Below are 21,395 nucleotides of genomic sequence, written 5' to 3'. Positions count from 1 at the left end.
GAAAGTATACTCCAATGGGTGACTTAAGTGCTTCATAGAAATACATCAAAGAGAGGGATCTTCTATCCCATTCTAAGGGAATTTCAAGGGAAATTACATTTAAGCTGAGATGTAGTGGGAATTAGTCAGATATGGGGAATGGTAACTGTATATTGTGTTAAATTTTATTATTAAATTATCTTAAAACTACTAATAGTAGCTACTGTTGATTAAGTCAGACAGTCCCTGACTTACTTTATGACAGCTCTCTGAGAGCAAATGTTCTTTTTTATTTTAATTCAGTTTCAGGAGGATTTGAGAAAGGTATAGCCTTGCTATGCAAACTTCAGGGCAATATTTCTCTCCTACTGTTAGGGGCTCCCTGGTTGCCCCTGATTCACCTCTAAGCTAATTTTGAAGGTGTCTGGGCAGTGAGAAAAGAACGCTAAACTAGGAATCTTGAGACTCATCTTTTAGTTCCTGTCTGTCCCTAATTAGTTCATAAGATCATAAGCAAATCCCTTCACTTTCACGGCTTCAGTTTTCTGATTTGTTCAAAGAGGTTGGGGAGTTAGATGATCTGAAGTTTTATTTAACTCTACAAGTTTTACTATGTGCACAATGTTAACAAAAGAGAGCTCAGAGAGAGGTTCAGTAACTTTCCCCAGATCACTGGGCTGGAAGTGGAGGAGCTGGTTCTTTCAAGCATTAGTACAATACTCTTTTCTTTTTCTTACTACTACTGTATTATTAAAAATCCAAGGTAGATTTTGTCCACAATCCCATCCTAAAATCAGGGTAATGTTTTCATTCCATTTTAATCTTTTTAGACTAATTTCATAAACAGAAAATTACATTGCACCCTTTCAGGTGACATTGTATTTTCCTTAGTCTTTTAAAAAGCTCATCCTCCCCATGTTCCCCTCAAGTGGGTCAGTGTATATACATAGGTGCACACACATGCAAGATTTTTGTCATCTTTTTAAAATGTGATCTCACAAATATATTTCTTGTAACTTGTTTTCTTCGCTTACTAGTACACTACGGAGGTCCCTCTCATCTCAGTAGGTATAAATAAATTTAGTTATTTCAACAGCTGCATAATATTGCACAATACACATGTACCATATTTCATGTAGCTCTCCCCTATTGATAGATTTTACAGTTTTTAAATCACTTCACTACAAATAATGAAATGATCCTTGATCTTACATTTTTACATGGTAATGCTTTAAAATCTATAAGATATATTCCCAGAAGTAAAATGGCTGAGACAAAGAGAATGTATTTTAATTTTAATGTAAGTCTAGATAGCTTTCCAAATGGGCACAGCAATTCACGTCCCCATTAACATCCTCTCAGAACTGCGTATTCTCAGTCTTTCATTTTTGCCAATCTGAGAGTTGAAAAGATGGTATATTGTGCATTTACTTTCCCCTCATTATTAATGAAATTAAGCTTCTGGTTTTGGTCATTTGTATTTTCTCTTCTGTGGATGCCTGCTCATATTTGTTACTAATATTTCCTTTATGTTGTCTTTTTTTTAATTGCTTTGAAAAGTTTTATGTGTGTTATGGATGCTAACCCCTTGTCTATCAAATTTGTTTCAAATATTTTATGCCAGTCTTGTTTTTCTTTTGACTTTATGGGAACTTTTACCATAGAAAATTTATTTTTAAGTAGTCATATTTTTTCTTTTATAGCTTCCATGTTTCTTATCTTGCTAAAAGAGATCTTCTTACCATGGGATAAATAAGTATTCTCCTAAATGTCCTTCAGATTTTAGAAAAAAATTTTTTTGTACTTCTAAAATTTATTTTTTTAGAGTTCCATTCCCCCTGGATATATAGTTAACTGTGGTGGCACCATTTATTAAACCACTCAACATTTTCCCACTGAATTGAAATAGCATTTTTGTGGTAAGTTAAATTCTTTTATGTACTGGTATCTATTTCTAGATCCAGTATTCTCTTCCTCAGATGTTGTCACTTTCTGTATGAATACCATATTGTTTTGATCATATTGACTTGCAAGTGAAGCAAGTGTCCTCTTTCTTATTCCTCTTTGAATACAATCCACACACACCCCCCCCAATCCTTTTCATTTCTTGTTGGACTTTTATTAAATGGTTATATAATTATTTGCAGAGAATTGACATCCATATGATGTTAAGACTTCCCATCCAATTACATAGTATGCCTTTATGTTGCCTTTTTTTTTAACTTGTTTTTGATCCTTCAATAATATTTATTAGATTCCTTCATATCAGTTCTTTGTTTTAAAATTTATTTAAATTAAATCACGTTTTTAAAAAAATTTATTTCTAAGTAATTTGTAGTTATTGCCCATATTGTAAGGAGAATTCCCACCACCACCTCCAATACTCTGTCATTTCTAGCTGGTTATGGGTAATAAAGAGAAGGCTATTGATTTCTATTTTTTTCTTGTCATTTTTATTAGAGTCTCCTGGGTTTTATGACTATTCAATTTCATTTTATTTTCCGTTTGAATTAGCTTCAGGCTTTAAAGTAAGAAGAAATAATAATAGTGATAATTGGCATGTCTGTCTTTTTCCTGTTTTTTAATGGAAATATTTTTAGCTTTTTACTTTTCATTATGATATTGCTATTAATCATGATAACAGTTTTACCATTGCATAATGCCACTCTTTGTCTTGTTTAATTTTTTAGTTCTACTTTTTCTGATGTTATAGCCATTCCTGATTGCTTTTTTGTTCTTCTTTTTTGCATTTGTCAACAACTCTTTGCCCATCCCTTTATTTTCAATCTTTGTCATTTAATTTTAGTTGTGTAACTACTACTACACCTTATGTTTACAAACATATGGGTGGGTTCTGTTTTATAACTCAAATAGTAGTCTCTCTCTTTTAACAGATATACAGCTCATGCACAATTAATATAATTATTCATAAACTTGATTGCATTCCTCCTCTTTTACCTCATTTTTTTACTCTTATCTTACTTGATGGTTGTTTTTGCTTGTGTGTGCAAACGTGTTTCCTTAACATGATTGGCTTGGTCATGTTAGAGTACATTTTCTTTCTCCTTTTGTTAACTTGAAAGATGAAGAATGCTTTTTCATTCCACTAGTGGTTACTTTTCTATTCACAACACTCCCAATAAAACCCATATTTCTCAGTTATTATCTAAAAACAAGAACAAAACTATACCTCATGCCCCACCCCCAAGTCACTGTATTTGCCCATTTAGCAGCCCCAACAAAATGAAATCCTTGTGACTCATTTATTTCTCCAGGTTGTTTGTTTTTGCCTTGTCAGGCAACGGCCTTTCTTTTTGTCCACCACCACCACCACTAGCTGCAGACTTTGCTGAGAGGGTTTGGTATTTTCAGTACCCATATGTGATTAGAGTGTCATTCATGGTGTGTTACTTCTCTTTCAGTAATTCTCATGGTCAACAGTATAATTTCTCCATCCTGCTATCTCCACCCATTCAGATTAACTATGTCTGCTGCTGAGAGCTGTTGTTCCCCACTCTCTCCCCTCCTTTCTCCTTGTTCCATCTTGAGATCTCCGTTCTCATTTAGGTTCTGGTTACAGGACCTTCTCAGATGGCATGTAGGTCGTATATTGTTTGAAACCCATCATAACCAAAACTATCTTTCTTTCTGAAACGTGAGTCATATCTTGGCTTGTCTCGTGATTCTTGTATCACTGTTCTTTGCGCTCAATCATATGTATAGGTTACTCTACAGTTTTCTAAATCTTGGTTTTGCGAATGAGAATTTGATTTCTTTTCCTTTGTAAACTTTTAATTTCTCATTCTGAAAGTGTGTTTCAATTTGAGTTTATCCTTGAAAGTAAAAAATTTTACTAGGATGTGTCTAGTTGTGTGTGTGTTTTCGTTACTCCTGCCTAGGACTGACTCAGCCTGTTCAACCTGCAAGACTCAAGCCCAGTGATAGTGATACTGGAGCAGAACGATGCACTTGTTCCCCCGCCCCCCACAGCATTGATTTTCCCTATAAGAGTACTATTTTATTTCTTTATATTCAGAATTCATAAATTAAAAACCAATAAAACTAAATATTTAATAGTTTCAATTATAAAAATTTAAATATAAATTAAGTAAAAATTTATAAAGGTAAACTTTAAATATATGTATCACTCTAATATAAATTATTAGCATATTAGTTAAAATAAAATATCAAAATAACCTAAACACTACCTAAAATGAAAAAGATTAATCTTGAAAAAAAGTAAAGTAATATTATTTTTTCCTTCTCACAAAGGTGTTGTAATCTTAAGAAGCCCCTAGTCCTGTGACAGCGTCATTGTTATATAGCTAGTATTTTTATGTACAAATATTTCCAGTGGCTAACAGGACTCTTTCTGACTATACTAGTTGGGGGACTGATGAGAAGATATAGTTATAGAAATAATTCCATATTTTTCTCTGACTCCTTTTTTCTTCAAATCTTCCTATGTCTATTTTGATATTTTTTAGGAGCTACTTTAGAACACTTTTTTTTCAATAGGGACGTCTATCTTTTTACCGAAGCTGGATGTAGATTGTGTTTTATGGAAGCAGTGCAATTTGTCTTCATCTTCCCTAGTTTCTTCATATACAGTGGTAAATCCCTGAACACATCTGTGTTCATTTTGATGCTGTCCTGTTCATATCCCACTTGCAGTAGGAGATTTGATTGTCATTTTTCTCCCTTTTTGAAGATTATGGAGGTAGAGATGATTCTTTTCTAAACACAACATCTCAGATTTTTAATATATCTTATTACAGTTTGACTTCTCCTCAAGATATATACAATGGAGCTTTCTGATTAAAAAAAACAAGAAAAAGAAACTGGTGTTTCAGGGGCCGGCCCCGTGGCTTGGTGGTTAAGTGAGCGCGCTCCGCTGCTGGCGACCCGAGTTCGGATCCCGGGCTCCCACCAGCACGCTGCTTCTCCGGCCATGCTGAGGCCGCGTCCCACATACAGCAACTAGAAGGATGTGCAGCTATGACACACAACTATCTACTGGGGCTTTGGGGGGAAAAATAAATAAATAAAATCTTTAAAAAAAAAAAAAGAAACTGGTGTTTCAGTAGTTGAGAATAGCATTGAATACCAAAAATGATACTGTGATCACTGCTCAAATTTCCCTTCAAAGTGGTGAGGTGTTCTTCTATCATTTGTTTAATTATTAATCCTCCATTCATTTCTTTTTTTTCTTTCTGAGATTTCTGTTATTTTTCACTGTTACATTTCCTGGATCTGTCCTTTAACTCTCTCATCTCTTCTGTAATGATTTCTATCTCTTAATTTTTCTATTTTGAGATATTTTATCCACTTCATCTTCTACATTAGTATTTTAGTTCTCAATAGTAACCAGGATTACCACTTTCAGTTTGTCTATTAACTTTTAAAATTTGAATTTTTCTGTGGTCCATGAAAGTCTATTTATATACGGTAATTAATCTGCTTAATTTTTAAGTGTTCTTTTTTGGTGATTGTGGTTGTGGTTGGGTTGCGGTTGATGTTGTCAATACACTTCCCCCGCAAAGAAGCCATCTGTTGGAGGCATTGCATAGTCTTCTGAGATGCTGGATCCCCTCGGGTACTTTGCTTTGTATCTCCTAGGCAGTGAGGTAAAGCTGACAGGGTCCTGGAGCAGCGGAGGGAAGTGCCACCATCTCTATACACGTGGGCCCAGGGTCAACAAACCATAGATATTTTGTCCTCTGCTGAGACACAAGTGGGAAGACACTCCACTCTTGGATTCGCCAGGAACTCCCAGGCAAACAGAGCCCTCTGCCAGCCTCAAGTACCAGGATCCACCTGGCCCACAGTGCAATCCCCCTGCAGGTCACCTGCTGTTGGCAAGGTCAAGCAGATGCTCCCAGGACCGTGCATAAGTGGGCAGGGGCCACATGGGCCGCCCAGGGCGGACCAGCCTCGGCCTCTGGGCCTGCTCCCTAAGACTCTCCATTGCTGGTCCCTTGGCCCTCGTCAGGCAGAGAGGAGGAAGAAGTCTCTCTTCCAGAGATCCTGGAAGAGCCTGCGCCTGCAAATGTGCCCTGCAGGTTCTGCCTGCCTGCCTAGAGTGGCCACTTCCTTGGTCCAGAGAGGTGGTGGACAGGGAATTGAGGAGGGGGAGGCAACAGGAACACACTTCAAGCCACCAACTTCACCAGGGAAGGTTTTGCTTTCATAGAACCATTTTTACCTCTAGAGATGGCTTAGAGAAGTGGTGCAGGCATCTATGAGAAGTCATAATGTGGATTCCAAGTTTATGGGAGCAAAAGCTTTTTCTCTAATTCATTTCACAAAGAGGCCAGGCTTTTCTCAGATTCAAGGAGAGGGGAGATTAGTTTAATAATATGAATAATAATTATAATGATAAAAAAATTTATATAGAATAAATTTAAATTCTGTATAAAGAAAGCCAGATGTGATTAGGGAAGAATGACCATCATTTGTGTAGGGGTGGATGAAGAGACATTTAAATTATAAGCAACTTTTATAAAATATTTAGGGTCAATCATAAGTTTAACACTGCTTTTTTGGTAATCCACATAATCTTCATATGTATTGTGGATTCTGTGTCTTTAAAAGGAAATTATTTCTTGACTTCACAAAGCATGCTTATAAATGTTCCCCAAAACATTTTACCTCTCCTCCTCCTCCTGTACTCTCCTTTCCTGAAAACTAAAGATGGTGATGCCTGTTTACGGCGCAAGAAAACAGAGCAATATAATTAATAAAAAAGTGGAAAGTGTCTTATTTTGAATAATAAAGTAACAAATTTCCTGTTTTTCTATTAAAAGGTCAACATGATTGTGTGACTATAATCAACAATTTCTTTCCTCGAGAGAGACTGGATTATTACACTAAACCCCAGGGACTGGATAAAGAACCGAAACTGCCCCCAAAGTTAGCGGGCCCACTGCACAAAATTATCACCACAACAAATCTTCATCCTGTCAAGGTAGTGTAGTGTTTATTGTATTTGCTTTTTATTTAAATATTGCTTCAGAGTTTAAACTGCTCCTGTTATCTAGGATCATAATTGTCTTGGGTTGGGTTTTGTAGATGTAGAGCTTGCGATGGGCTTTCTTGTTCAGTTATACAGTGAAGGAGTTCTCTCAGGTGAAATCTGGAAGAGAGTGAGGGGCATATACTAGAGCAGGAGAAAAGCTAGGCAAAGAGGTGGGTTCAGCTGAAGCCTAGCTTCCGCCTCATCTCACAGGGAGCTCTAGACCGTTAATGGCTCCAGAGAGGCAAGGAGGCCAGGCTGTTGTATCCGTCAGTCTGTCATTGGCTGAGGCCTGTCCCCTGAGGGAAAGGACAGCCTCCCAGATAGTGCCGAGTGAGGTGGCTCCCTTTGAATGAAGGCAGTTCCCTGGAGAAGGAGGCAGCTCTGAGCTCATAGCAGCCAACACTCCCACAGCTGGGACCTGTGCACAAGCCTGGTGAAGAGGGTCTGGGTGGGGCACCAACAGCATCTCCTCCAATAATTATCCTTCCAGGAAATATCCTGAAATGTAATCATGAACACATTTTTTTTTTTTATAATTTTATTTATTTATTTTTTTCCCCCAAAGCCCCAGTAGATAGTTGTATGTCATAGCTGCACATCCTTCTAGTTGCTGTATGTGGGACACTGCCTCAGCATGGCCAGAGAAGCGGTGCGTCCGTACGCGCCCAGGATCGAACCCGGCTGCCAGCAGCGGAGTGCACGCACTTAACCGCTAAGCCACGGGGCCGGCCCGAACACATTTTTTTTAATGCAAGTAGCTATTTGATGCCTTTAAGTAGTACAGTTCTTCCAGTAATTAGTCAAATCACACAAATTTTTAAACTTTGTAGATCAATCCAAAAGTTCAAATGGGTTAACTGGGAAACTTCAAGAGCCATCCTGAAATATTTTCACTGCTATTTTCTTCATATTTTATATACAGCCTTTTTGTTTGTTTGCAAAATGATTGTTGTTGGTTCCTTTTTTTTTTTGCTGAGGAAGATTCACCCTGCGCTAACATGTGTGCCAATCTTCCTCTATTTTGTATGTGGGTCGCCACCACAGCATGGCTGATGAGTGGTGTAGGTCCATGCCTGGAATCTGAACCTGGGCCGCCAAGTGGAGTGCACTGAACTTAACCACTACGCCATGGGCTGGCCCCTTGTTGGTTCTTTTTAATCAATCCAAATGAGTATAATTTCATCAATGGGTCATTACAGGAAACTCCATGTGTGCTACAATGATGCTGTCTTTTTCCAAATTTCAGTGTCTTTCATATGTCTTCATTTGTAATGTAGAGATTTAATAGTAATTCAGAACTGTTTGGTGAGCAAGACAGTAAGTTGGGTCAAAAATTGAGGTTTTCCCTTAATATAAGGTGTTATTATAGTGTAGTAAAATAGACTTCCTTAGAAATCTATTACAAAAGAAGAATCTGTGGAATATACTGAACACTTGAAATAAGTGGATAGTTCTCACAAAGTAATTCTTTTGAAGACTAACACTCATTTGAAGATACAGGTTCCAAATTCTATATAATCTTATTACTTTATTGATGCATCCCTTTGCATACAGTCTTTGAAGCTCAAGAAACAAACCAACCAACAAAAAAATACCTGTCATGTGGCCCTTGACCCAAAGTAATTTTCTGGGCCATCAAGAGAGATGACAAATTAGCAGATCCTTTCCCATAAGACAGACAAGTGGAGTCTATTCTGCTTTTATTTTTCAAAACTCAAAATGTTTTACTTAACGTTCTGAAAGGACCGCTAGAGGCAACACTTGTGATCCTAAGTCGGCAAAGAAGAAATTCAGCCGTGAATCACGTTTGTATTTCTAGTAGAGATTATATGAGACTTAGAATTTAACCTTTAAAAAATATTTAGCCTCTCCTGTATTTGTGGTTCTTTCTCTTCCAGCACACACAGGAAAGAGAGAACTTTCGGAAATAGCAGCAACTCCCTCTCCAGAGCACTCTTTCTCATGGGGGCGGGGCAGGCTGGGATAGGAAGACAGGACTTTTCCCAGGGATACGGTATATCTCAATGTAGAGAACGTGAGCGGTTTGACAAGGCCCTATTGACAAGGCCCCTCCTGCTCGAGCCTTATAGGATATTCTGGTTTAGACTGACTTGAAGTTCTGTGTGTTTTTCTGATTCACTATCTTTTATATCTGTGTTTCCACCTCTTGAGATTGCAATCATCTTAATTATTGCAATAATTGAGTCTGTGGAGTAATTTTTGATGTTTACATGGAAGCCAGTTTCTCAGGGTTAAAAGTCTTAAGAATTATTGTACCTCTAATAATCTTTAAAAGCATATGTTTTGAGTAAATGAGGTTAAGGGCATATTTATAAGGACAATAAATTGAACTGAAGTAGCCTACATTATATTTTTTAGAGTACTTGGTCTTATTATAGAGACTATTCTATGATTATAGTACCTTCCTTCAGTCCAGACCTTGCTTTTTGTAGGTGTAAATGAACTATTCACTTGAAAACCTTTCTTTTTTTCTTTTATCCACACTTCAGATAAAAGCTGCCCAGTTGCTTTTGTGGTGGCCCATTTTCATTGCTTTGCCCTTTTTCAAGCTGGCATGGGTCTTCATAGGGCATATTATAAAAAAGTAACTAACAGCCACTCTTTAAAATCAAAGACCTTTTAAAATAAGCACAGAGGGCCGGCCCCGTGGCTTAGCAGTTAAGTGCACGCGCTCTGCTGCTGGCGGCCTGGGTTCGGATCCCGGGCGCGCACCGATACACTGCTTCTCCGGCCATGCTGAGGCCGCGTCCCACATACAGCAACTAGAAGGATGTGCAACTATGACATACAACTATCTACTGGGGCTTTGGGGAGAAAATAAATAAATAAATAAAATCTTTAAAAAAAATAAATAAATAAAATAAAATAAGCACAGAAGTCCTCCTCAATACACAATTCACCGTTTTGCTACAGTGCACCTAACACAGCTCCACTTGTGTCAAGGTTAAGTGGCTGCTATAGCAATAAGGATGTTTGTTTTCAAAAGAGACTTGGGGAATTGTGTTGGTGCCCAGAATAGAGAGGTTATACAGGAGAAAAACAGAATCACAGGAAAAATGACAACAGAGTTGAGCAGCGTGTCTAAGTGGTCAGGAGGCAAATGTGCACACATGATCCTGTCTTTGATAATTAACGTGATTTTTAAGCCCAGAATTGTTGTTAGTAATTTTTTAAAAATGGGATGTAAAAAATAAAAAGAATACAAAATGCCTCTGTATAAACGTATTCTATGGTAGTCCCTCTTTGTGAGATGAGATATATCTGGCTTTTATGCCTACAGGACTATATTTATTCCTCCTCAATAATTACTAATAAGAATTTCCTTTATAATGCTGTAGAGATTAGAGGAAGGAAATTAGTTCAAATATTATTCTTTTGTGTGCAGCTATGTAAATGTTTCAGTAAGCTCATAGTAGAGCTGTGGTTATGTGTCATTTTTCTTTGTGTTTGTTGCTGTATATTATAAAACAAAGTTGAATATCTTAAACAAAAAATCATTAATCTAGGTTCTATTTGAAATTTTTTAAAGAAGTCTGACTTGTGTTAAAATCTTACGCTTTGATTATAAACGCTGTATATAAAAATATTGAGCAAACAGCTTCAAATGATTGCAGTTGACAGCAGAAATATAAACAGGTAATTAATGAGTCTTTTCTTCCTTACCACAGTTAATTTTTGATATATGTTATGGTAGGGAAAATTGTCAGCAAGTTTACCAATAAGGGTTTTGATTATACTTCATGAAGTATAATAATTTATTATTTAGTGCTATATTTAAGTAAAATACTAGATTATATCAGTCTAGTAGCATCAAAAATAAGTAAAAATCATATTTTAATTTCACAAGAACACTTAATCTATGTTAAATTTCCAAGTAGGAGGCTAGGCATGGGTTTTACTTAAGTTAGCAAATTATCTTTCTTCATGTCTAAAGAAAGGATCTCATTCATGAAATCTGCTACCTGTTGTTCCCTGACATTACCTGGGATAGGTATTAGCTGTAAGATGTAGGTTAACAAACACTGAATGACTTTCTGCTCCGTCCCTACAACTGTGCCCACATTACACATATGTGTACATTACCGCTATGTCACTGTGGATTTTTACAGCTGTCCAGTGTAGACCTACTGCAGGTGATCTACCCTATAACAAAGCTAATAAAAAAATACTCCTCATTACACTAAATTTGAGCTTAATCTGTGCATATATGGGAAGTGTGGGACTCATAAGGCATCAGAGTTGATAACTCTGTAATATTCCTCCTTTTAAACTATTTTTACTTTCCTCTTTGACCTGTTTTCATTATCATAGATGATTAGAAGCATATTAGGAGAATTTCCACAGAGAAATGTAGTTAATTGGAAAGCAATACACCTTTTATTTTTAGACTTATTTCTGTAAAAATCTCATTTCCTTATCATTAAAAAGAATTAGTGAGTATTGCAGTTCTCCTAGCCATGAACTTGTAAAAGCTCAGTAATGTTTACTAAAAGTAGTGATTGCTTGGTAATTTGGTTCTGTTTATAAAGGATGGGTAAATATGCCATGTTTATAAGTACTTTCAACTGAGACAGTAAAACGGTGACTCTGAGTGGCCAGCTAACACCCTGGTTTAGCTAGATGGCGGGTCACATGATGACTTTGATATGCAGAGTTCAAGAGATTCCTTCTGTATTAGTTTTATAACTTTGATCAGTGGCAATTTGCATTTAAGATAGTAAATATATAACTGTAAGAAAAAACTTTAGTTGGTAATCTTTTGAAATCAACCAAAACTTACTTCCTGATTTGTACATGGAAAAATCTCTCATGGAATTTCTGAGCTCACTGGAATTTCTTTTAGATCGTGATGCTTATAAATGAGAATCCTCTGCTGGCAGAAGAGGCAGCACTGAATAAATGCTACAAGGTGATGGATTTGATTTGTGAGAAATGTATGAAGCAAAGAGACATGAATGAAGTCTTGGCTATGAAAATGCATTACATCAGCTGTATCTTTCAGAAATGCATTAACTTCTTAAAAGATGGAGAGAATAAACTGGACACTCTAATCAAAAGGTACTGTTTTTACCATGTCATGTATAAAATACACTCAAATGGATAATGTTTTATTATCTGAAGCCTTATTATAGATTTAAAAATTAAGCGTTTTAAGAACAATTGTTATTGTTGGGATCACATTTAGTCTGCAAGAAACAAAGGACAATATTATACTTAGATTGAGTGATTATTTCAATCTATACTCTTTACAACAATGCTTTTGTTACCCCCAATTATAGGTGAGGAATCTGAGGTTTGGAGAGGTTAAATAGCATGTGTACGATCATACAGCTGGAAAGTGGCCCTAATTTGAGGGGGGATGGGTAGGCTATGCCATAGGTGGCTGCTCTGGATTCATAATGGCACTCAGTATATCTCCCTTCCTATACCTGGGAGAGCTGGTGTTACCCTTGTTCTCTGACCACCAGGGATTAAATTCTCCAGTAGTTTTACTGAGAAAAGTGAACTAAGTCAGAAGGGTGTGACTTGATGAGAGTTTTCATTCTTTGTACAAATAACTGACGTGGTAATAAGTAACTAGCTAATCTGACAACAGCGTTTAGTGTGTTTTATGATAGGGGTCATATAAATACCTCGCCCGGTCCCTAAGCCTGATAAGGACTAGACTAACATGCAGGTAGAACAGAAATTTGAATTGAGTCTATCATCATGATTTGAAGAGGCAATGAAACTCTTAAGTAGCAAAGAAGAAACTACTAAATTTCATGGGTTCAGCTGGGAGGAAATGCTTAGTGATTCAACTCCAGTTACTTTTTTGAAAATATCTTTCAGCTTATTAAGAGGCCGAGCTTCTGATGGCTTTCCGATATACCAAGAAAAGATCATTAGAGAAAGTATCAGAAAATTTCCTTACTGTGAAGCTACCCTCCTCCAGCAGCTGGTGCGAAGCATTTCTCCGGTTGAAATTGTAAGGTTCCTCATAACTAAGTTAACTCTGTCAGTAAGACCTAATTACCATATTTTGTACAATTAAAGGCAAGTTCTCTTTAGCATGAATTATTTATTTAATAAAGAAACAGTTATTTTAGAAATTTTTTTTTTTTTCTTCTGCTTGAGGAAGATTCACCCTGAGCTAACATCTGTGCCAGTCTTCTTCTATTTCATATGTGGGTCACTGCCACAGCACGACCACCAATGATTGGTATAGGTCCGAGCCTGGGAACCAAACCCAGGCTGCTAAAGCAGAGTGTGCTGAACTTAACCACTAGGCCATGGGGTTTGCCCCTATTTTAGAAAATTTTGAGGAGCAAATGTGGAAATAGATTTGCCTCTTAACCCTATTGCTGTTTATCCATTTCCCCTCTCTCGATCCTTTTCTTCCATTTATATAGCTCATGGTTTAATAAACAATATTTCCCTATGTTGGAATGTAGATGGTTATAGTGGAAACTTAATTTTAAATATCTCTGTGAAACCTGTAAAGGTGGGTACACATGCATTATGTAATACAGATACACACATGTCACTTGTAGCTTGTGAAAAACCAGTACAAAGTCCTGCAGTAGATGAAAGAATTGATTGTCAGGTTGATGGTCTCCGGTCAGTGGGGATGTGAAGGGATGAGTCATGGAAGGCTCATTGTATGTCCTGATAAACAATCTCCACGTATGTACCAGCTTCTTATATTCTGCCTTAATGCCTCTGTTTGTAAATTTTCCATACTTAAAAAAAATCTGTTTATACTTCCCAGCTAGGGGAAGTGAATTTTGTTAACTTTATTATCTGTTGTTTGAATTACTTACTGCCTTTTTGTTGTATACTTATTGAAGAAGTATTTTGTAAGGCACTCCCTGCCTTCCCTATTTTGAGTAGGTTTCTGTTCACCTCATCTACACCAGTCATCCGTTTATACATTTCAATCAAATCCTTTATCAGCCTTTGTCTGTTAGGCAAGAAGTTGATCCTGACTCTAGTTCCATCCATGGCTTCCTCCCTCCCTCTGGCAATTTCAATTCTTCTTTGCCTCTTCTAGGCTGTTATAGCATTCTCAGTGTGAAAACTCAGGGCTAGAAATGGGTTCCAGGTGCTCCTGTATACATTAAGACTTTACCTATTCAGAACTGTGAAATAAGAAAGACCTGAGCAGACAAGCTAATCTCATTAAGTTCATGCATCGATTTATGCATGAGAGCTCTCCATGATTTCACACAGAGAGTCTTTACCCTTATTTTAATATACTTGGCTACTTGGGGTTTAAGCTTGTGAAAGATTAAAGTTAGCAAATTATGAGAGTGATTTATCAATTATGAATGTGTTTTGGTTGCACATATCAAATGCCAACCAACCATGAATTAAATAGATAAGGGTTTGTTTATTCACATATACTCAGAAGCCCAAAGGTAGGCAGACCAGATCTGGCACAGTGGCTCAAAAATGGATTGAGGGGGCCGGCCCTGTTGCCAAGTGGTTAGAGTTCCTCACGTCTGCTTTGGCAGCCTGGGTTTTTGGGTTCGGATCCCAGGCGTGGACCTACTACTCCGCTCATCGGCCACACTGTGGGGGCATCCCACATACAAAATGGAGGAAGATTGGCGCAGATGTTAGCTCGGGGCTAATCTTCCTCAGGCAAAAAAAAAAGAGGAAGATTGCCAGTGGATGTTAGCTCAGGGTAATTCTTCCTCACCAAAAGAAAAAAAAGGAGTGGGGACCCAAACATTTTCCTATTTTTCCACCCAATATTCCTTAGCTGTATAAATTATCGTACTTATGCTTATGACCTCATGATTGCAAGGCATCTGATGCTCTTCCTCCAAGCTCACATTCCTATCCCAGGCAGGCAAGAAAAGGAAAGAGGTTTATAGCTGGAAAGCATAAGGTCTCCCACAAACCCTCTGTCTGTGCCACATGGCCACTCTTAACTGCACAGGCGTCTGGGGAAATGCATATTTTTGGCTGGTCTAAACACTGCTGCTCTGAACAAAATTATACTTCTTTTAGTAAAGAAGTTGGGGGAATGGCTATCAGAGAGGCAACTAGCGGTGGCTGCGATGGGGTATTTCCAGCACTAATAAGTGGTAGCTGACATTCTACCTTCAAGAGGGAAAACAGAAAAACTAAAAATAGCAGCACAGAGTACTTAAAAAAATCAAAGCAGGTCAGTGTAGGGGTCACAATTCATCTTGGTCCTGTATCATAGAATAGCATAGTTAGAGTTCATGGAATATAGTGATTAATGTTTATCCTAGTGATCTGAGTCATTGAGAAAAGATGTATTAATAAAGATAAGATAGTATTTAATGCATTTTAGAAAAACTTCTCTCTTTAAAAATTTTTGTTCTTTAAGAGTTGTATATTCTTCTTTCTGGAAAACTTTATCTGGAAGGGTTGTGGTTATGAGTGTCCCAGATAGCCATTGTTTCCTACCTAATGGGTTTCATTATACTGCAAGTTCATAAGCCTCTGAAGCAATGCTAGCCTCTTCCCGTAACACGGTGGTTCTCACAGCTTGCTGCCATGACGAGCACGTAAGGCACTTTCTGACAGTGCTGATGTCTAGACCCTCCTGCACAGGTTTTTTGTTTTTTTTGGTGGGGAAGATTGGCCCTGAGCTAACATCTGTTGCCAACATTCCTCTTTTCGCTTGAGGAAGATTGTCCCTGAGCTAACATCTGTGCCAGTCTTCCTCTATTTTTGTATGTGGGACGCCACCACAGCATGGCTTGATGAGCGATGTGCAGGTCCATGCCTGGGATCCAAACCCGCAAACCCCAGGCCGTTGAAGCGGAGTGCACAAACTTAACCACTGTGTCACTGGGCCAGCTCCCCTCCTGCACAGGTTTTGATTCTCTCTGCCTAGTGTGGAACTCTGGCTTCTGTGTGTCACAAAGTTCAGCAGGAAGTGTGAGGCTTGGCTACATTTAAGAAATGTTGTTCCAGCAGTATAACAAATTATGCTGTTAGAGATACTTTGCTTTATCAGTTGATAGTGTATATTTTAACTTCTGGAAGGCTAGCTAATGTCTCTGATTTTATAGGATACATGGAATAAAGCATCCTGTTTGTTTTTAGGCTGAATATCTTCCATGGGCAGAGCCCTGATGCCTAAACAGATTCTTATTTGACAAAGTAGATGGCGAGATTTTGTATAGCAAGAGAGTTTTTGTCACCCCGTGGTGACTAGGAAGATTCCATGTGGTTACTCAGCTGTACCATCAGTTTTTTTCTGAAGCAATAGTTTACGTTAACAGCCATGCTAGTTTGACCTTTGGTTACATCCGTGAGAATGTTACTGTGTTCTGACTCTCACAAAAGTCCCATTTTGGGGGAAATTTTGAACATATCTCAGTCACTTTTGTGAAAAAATATCTGAACATGGAAATGTAATTGTTGTAAAGTCTGTTGAATATATTGTACTCTGTTGATTTGTGGACCAGGCTATCTGATCCAGTACTCTACTTTTGAGGCAAAAGAATTCTATAGATTAATAAGTGTTCAGTGTAACATTAAGTACCAGTAATTCTCTAACTGTTAGTATATCTCAGAATTACCTGAGGTAATGTTGGTACATGGACCACATCCTTAGAGATTCTAACTTGGAAGGTATGAGATGGCAGCATTGATCTGAATTTTTAACAAGTTATCTGATGCGCACCATCGTTTGAGCACAACTGCCATAGACCTTTATTCTTGATGAAATTATTAACTGAAATATCTAGTATCTGAGGTTTCATTTCATCTATTTTTTTTTCTCACCATTATACTATCTTCATTCCAAAAGAAAATTCTTAGCACTTTAACATGAAAAGAAACCCAGTCATCATTATTTGTTTTCAGGAGGCACATGACAGTTTCAAAATGAGTGCTACTTTAAAAATACTTCTTAAATCTTTTGAGTGTTTTGTTTGACTATCTTGAGTATACAGAACAGTATAAAACAGTGTTTCAAGGTGGTATTTGTAAAGCTCTATTATGTACAATTTTAAGATAATATTAAATATTCTTAGGAAGAAAAAGCAAATACTCAAGTGAAAATTAATTAAAATTATGAAAATTGGCAAAATTTTAATTGGGAATAAATAAGTAAATTTGAAAAACACAGAAACAAGAACTGTTGGGAGTAAGACAGCTGTTGCATATATCATACTCTGTTGATTTGTGGACCTGTAATTATTTTTGCTTGCTCTAACGAAGTTTTAATAGCATCATCTCAGACAGGTAAATATTCACCCTTATAATTTTCTACATAAAAAATTTTTATAAATCCTCATTAGCAACCGATTCTAATTTTCAGTAGCCCTATAATAATTTTCACGCTTTTGGTTTTTCTTAATACCCTCATGCAATCACATGTCTATCTCTAATTAAAGAGTTTGGAACATTTCAATAATAGAGGTGATAATTTTTAACTGTTAGAATTGCAGACCCACATCAAGTAAATAGTTTTAAATATATAAAGTCTTTAAAATACTTAAATTACACCAAAATTTTAAGAATTAAGTTTGTCTTATGAATTATCCCATAGAATATGTATATTGTCTTGATGTCAATTCTCAGAAGAAAATTCCACCCTGAGTTCATTGTCCTATATCTGAAATCTTTGTGGGCTTATTAAATAATCCTAATTGAAAAATACTTTCATTCTAGAATAGGACCAATTTTTTCTGTTTAAATATTTTGATCTATGACTTACCTCCCATTTACTTTGTGTAGAAAGAGGTATACTTAAAAGAGTATTTATCATTTTGTCATAGATGAAGTCTGTGTAATCTCTAGCCTTAATTATTTTGTCACTTGTGTGTCTGCTTGTAGACAACATGGTTCATGGAGTGTCGGCTCTGTAGTCTTTGCATGGTGATTTCAGAGTGCTTTTTCTCCTCTGTATACCCACTCTAGGGTTCTGACCCCACTGCATTCTCTGTACTTACCCAAGCCATCACGGGTCAGGTGGGTTTTGTGGATGTTGAATTTTGCACTACCTGCGGAGAAAAGGGAGCAAGTAAAAGATGCTCGGTATGCAAAATGGTAAGAATGAAGTTCTTTTAAATTCATTGACATCTGGTTTAGATTTCATCCAAGTTGATGATTGAGTTTTAATATTCTGTAAATATAATGATTGACATTAGTTTTCTAATAAATTCTGGTACATTAGGTATACATTAGATATAAAGTATTATATATAACACTTAAAAGTAATTTTGGAAAAGAGCTACGAGATAAATGTAGTTCTATGCCCTATCTTCTGCCAAACTCCCAGGCTGCCCCACCTGCTATGCTGACCACCCCAAAGAAAGAAAGAATATGAGTGAATGAGTGAATGAATGAATGACTATGAGAAAAGAAGAGAAAGATTATCCGTAGGGGACTGAGGCTGGTGCAGATATAAGAACCTAGAATAGGACAATTTATAAATATGCAATCTTAAATCTTCTGATGTTGACTTTAACTACAATCTCTTCACCTACTCTTCCTTGTAAAATGACAACTCCCTTCTGTCACCAATCTTTAAGTTCTCTGGACTATACAACCCACTTCTGCCAGAATTATCTTTGTAAAGGGCATATCTATTTGTGTTCTCCTCACATTCAGATATTACATGCATGTATGTGTCTGTTCATTCACTTTACCCTGTAGATAATGTTAATTCCCTTTTATTTTTAAGGTTGAAGTTATTGAGCATATTCTGCTGTAACCTATCACATTCTGTTGTAACCTACTTCTCCAGCTTCATTTCCTTTAATTACTTGCTTCTCTGAGCCTCAGTTTCCTTATGTGTGAAATGGGGCTAGAGGTGTGAGAATTAAATGAGACCATCTATATTGGTTAACTCTTCCTGCATATAAAAACACTCCAAAATTCAATACTTAAAACAACAATCATTTATTATTTGTCCCATGTTTGTGGTTGGCTGGGGCACTTCTAATCCAGGTGTCTCTCATCCTCTTTGGACCAGCAGGCCAGGCTGAGCATGTTCTCATGGTGATGGCAGAGGTAAAAGTGGGCAGGTAGAAACACATGAGGTCTCCTGAGGTCTAGCCTTGAAATTGCCATGCTGTCTCATTCCTTTGGCCAAAATAAGTCACATGGCCAAATTTAAAGTCAATTCTCTTCCCCTTCAGTGAAAAGAACTTTGAAATCACATGGGAAGGCATATGGATGCAGGGAAGAGTGAAGAATTGGGATGGGTAGTACAATCTACAACATCATCTATGTATAAGGGCCTAGCACAGTGCTTGGCATATAATCTTTCAAAAATCTAAGCTCCATTTACACAAACTTCTTGCTGTCCTTGAATATATCCTTCACTGCCCTATTCCTGCATTTTTGTACAAAGCATTCCCTCCACCCTGAAAGCTTCTTTTCCATTTCTCTGTCTACTGATTCCCTCCAGCTAGAGTGAGTCACTGCTTCCTCTGTGCTCCCACTGCTGCTATATTCTGTAGTAGGATATGAATCATGTTGTTAGGTGTCTGCCTCCCTCCCTGCTGCCACATCCTGCTCTTTCTTGACCCTAGCTTCCTCTGGGACAACAACTGTATCTTCCTTGTCATTGTACTGTACCAATTCTGGCCCATAGTAGGTTCTTAAATAAGTCATTCGTTGGAGTCTTTGGTAGACCATTTGTTGTATATCCATTATTGTTATAAAGTATAAGCTAAAATTACAAATATAAATCAATACACATCCACACGTCATGGTTTTAAAATAAAGTATAGAAAACAATATTTTTACAGCATAGTTCTTATTTTAATGTCATAATTGGAAAATCATGCAATCACAGCTCTTGAAATGAAAATAAACCTACACTTGCTTTCAGGTAATATATTGCGATCAAACCTGCCAGAAAACACACTGGTTTGCACATAAGAAAATCTGTAAGAATCTCAAGGACCTTTATGAGAAGCAACAATTGGAGGCTGCCAAAGAAAAGAGTGAAGAGGAGAACAGTATGTATACAAAGACCCAGCTCACACTGCTTCTCAGTGGGGAGAGGAATGATAGATGATATTAAACCAGGGCACACAGGAACTGAGTCTTCTCTGGGGACCAAGGAAGCTTGGGGATGACCAACATGAGGATCACACTTAAGCTCAAATGTGTCGCTATTTTGAGTCCTTGAGATACTGTATAGAATATAGTTAGCCTAGATGTCCTGGAAAACAAAAGACATAAAATTCTGAGGAATGTAGTTTATTCCACATTCTACATTCTGACACTCGAAACTGCCCTCGGAACGATGGGACTCTGAATGAGTTATTTGTTTACATTCTGCTCACAAAGGATTTTAAGGTTTTTGAATAAGAAAATAATTAAATTTCCCCTAATAGCTACCCAAAGATTTTAAGTTTTGGAAACCTTTAGATGTCTTAATTATAAAACTGTAGGTGAAATGACAGAGTAAATTTATAAATTACAAATTAAATTGCAGATCTAACGCACAGATTAAATTGCTACAAGCGTCAGGGCAGTGAATTCCTTGTTATTTTTCCTCTCGCTCCCTCATGAAGTGTATGACTCATTTTCTTCAGAAACAGTGAGTTGCTTCAGCGATGATTCACATATTGGAGAAGAGAACCATCTCACTCCTATGCCCCACCCCAGAGAATATATCGTACGTTCTGGGGCGTGCACGTAGTTTGAAAAAGTTGCCCAGGTGACTCTGATACTAAGCACTTCCACCTCCAGCCCTGAAGCAACCGTGTCTCCTTTACCACCTGCTTGAGAAATGCTATTACTAGGATTGAATGATTTGTACAAAATTAAATTCATGCAGCATTAAATTGTGTAAGTAAATTGTTGAGAGAATAGTCAGGCTTTCTCCTGTTTTCTGGACCAAACTTCTATATCCTGTGTGTTAAGGGCAGTGAATAACAGCTGGCCGTGTACTAAACAAGCCGTGTGAGAGAATCGGATTGTTGATAGAATGGGAACTCCCGGTTGCTAGCATCAGCACATGCCACGCTATTCTAAATGTTACAAACCCTTTATTCTCCGCAAGCGTAGCATCGGCTTTATTATCCCCCACTTTATAGATAAGGAAACAACCTTGTTCAGGCAGTTACCTACCCCAGGACATCACGCTAATTCATGGCAAACTGTATTCAAATGCAGATTTTTGTCAGATCCCAGAAAACAATCCTGATTCCAAGGCCTGGCTTTGCAGCCAGAGGCCTTCGTTCAAATGCTAGTTCTGCTGCTTTACTAGCTGTGAAACTGAGCAAGGTACAAACCCCTCTCTTCTCAGTTTCCCCATTTGTAAAATAATGATAATAGAGATAATAATCTACCTCATGTGGTTGCTATGACGAGTAAATAATTTAATACACATAAAACACTTAGAAGAGTGTCTGCCACATGGTAGGAACAAAATTACTATTTT

At 37.3% G+C, this 21,395-nt stretch overlaps 1 protein-coding gene across 2 annotated transcripts in view; it reads left to right on the top strand.

Annotated features, from left to right (window-relative positions):
* The window catches only part of ANKMY2 (ankyrin repeat and MYND domain containing 2), a 40,629-nt gene that overhangs the window by 17,889 nt on the left and 1,345 nt on the right, over positions 1-21,395 (top strand). For both annotated transcript variants that reach the window (XM_004431412.3, XM_087427603.1), the window contains 5 exons: positions 6,786-6,946; positions 11,862-12,076; positions 12,851-12,986; positions 17,912-18,040; positions 19,833-19,962. In XM_004431412.3, the coding sequence (XP_004431469.1) occupies positions 6,786-6,946; positions 11,862-12,076; positions 12,851-12,986; positions 17,912-18,040; positions 19,833-19,962 (771 nt within the window). The remainder of the gene's footprint in view (positions 1-6,785; positions 6,947-11,861; positions 12,077-12,850; positions 12,987-17,911; positions 18,041-19,832; positions 19,963-21,395) is intronic.

The sequence above is a fragment of the Ceratotherium simum genome, chromosome 1, assembly GCF_057802395.1.
Source record: "Ceratotherium simum simum isolate JZ-2026a chromosome 1, ASM5780239v1, whole genome shotgun sequence".
Classification (NCBI taxonomy): Eukaryota; Metazoa; Chordata; class Mammalia; order Perissodactyla; family Rhinocerotidae; genus Ceratotherium; species Ceratotherium simum.
This window is presented reverse-complemented; position numbering and strand designations above follow the sequence as displayed.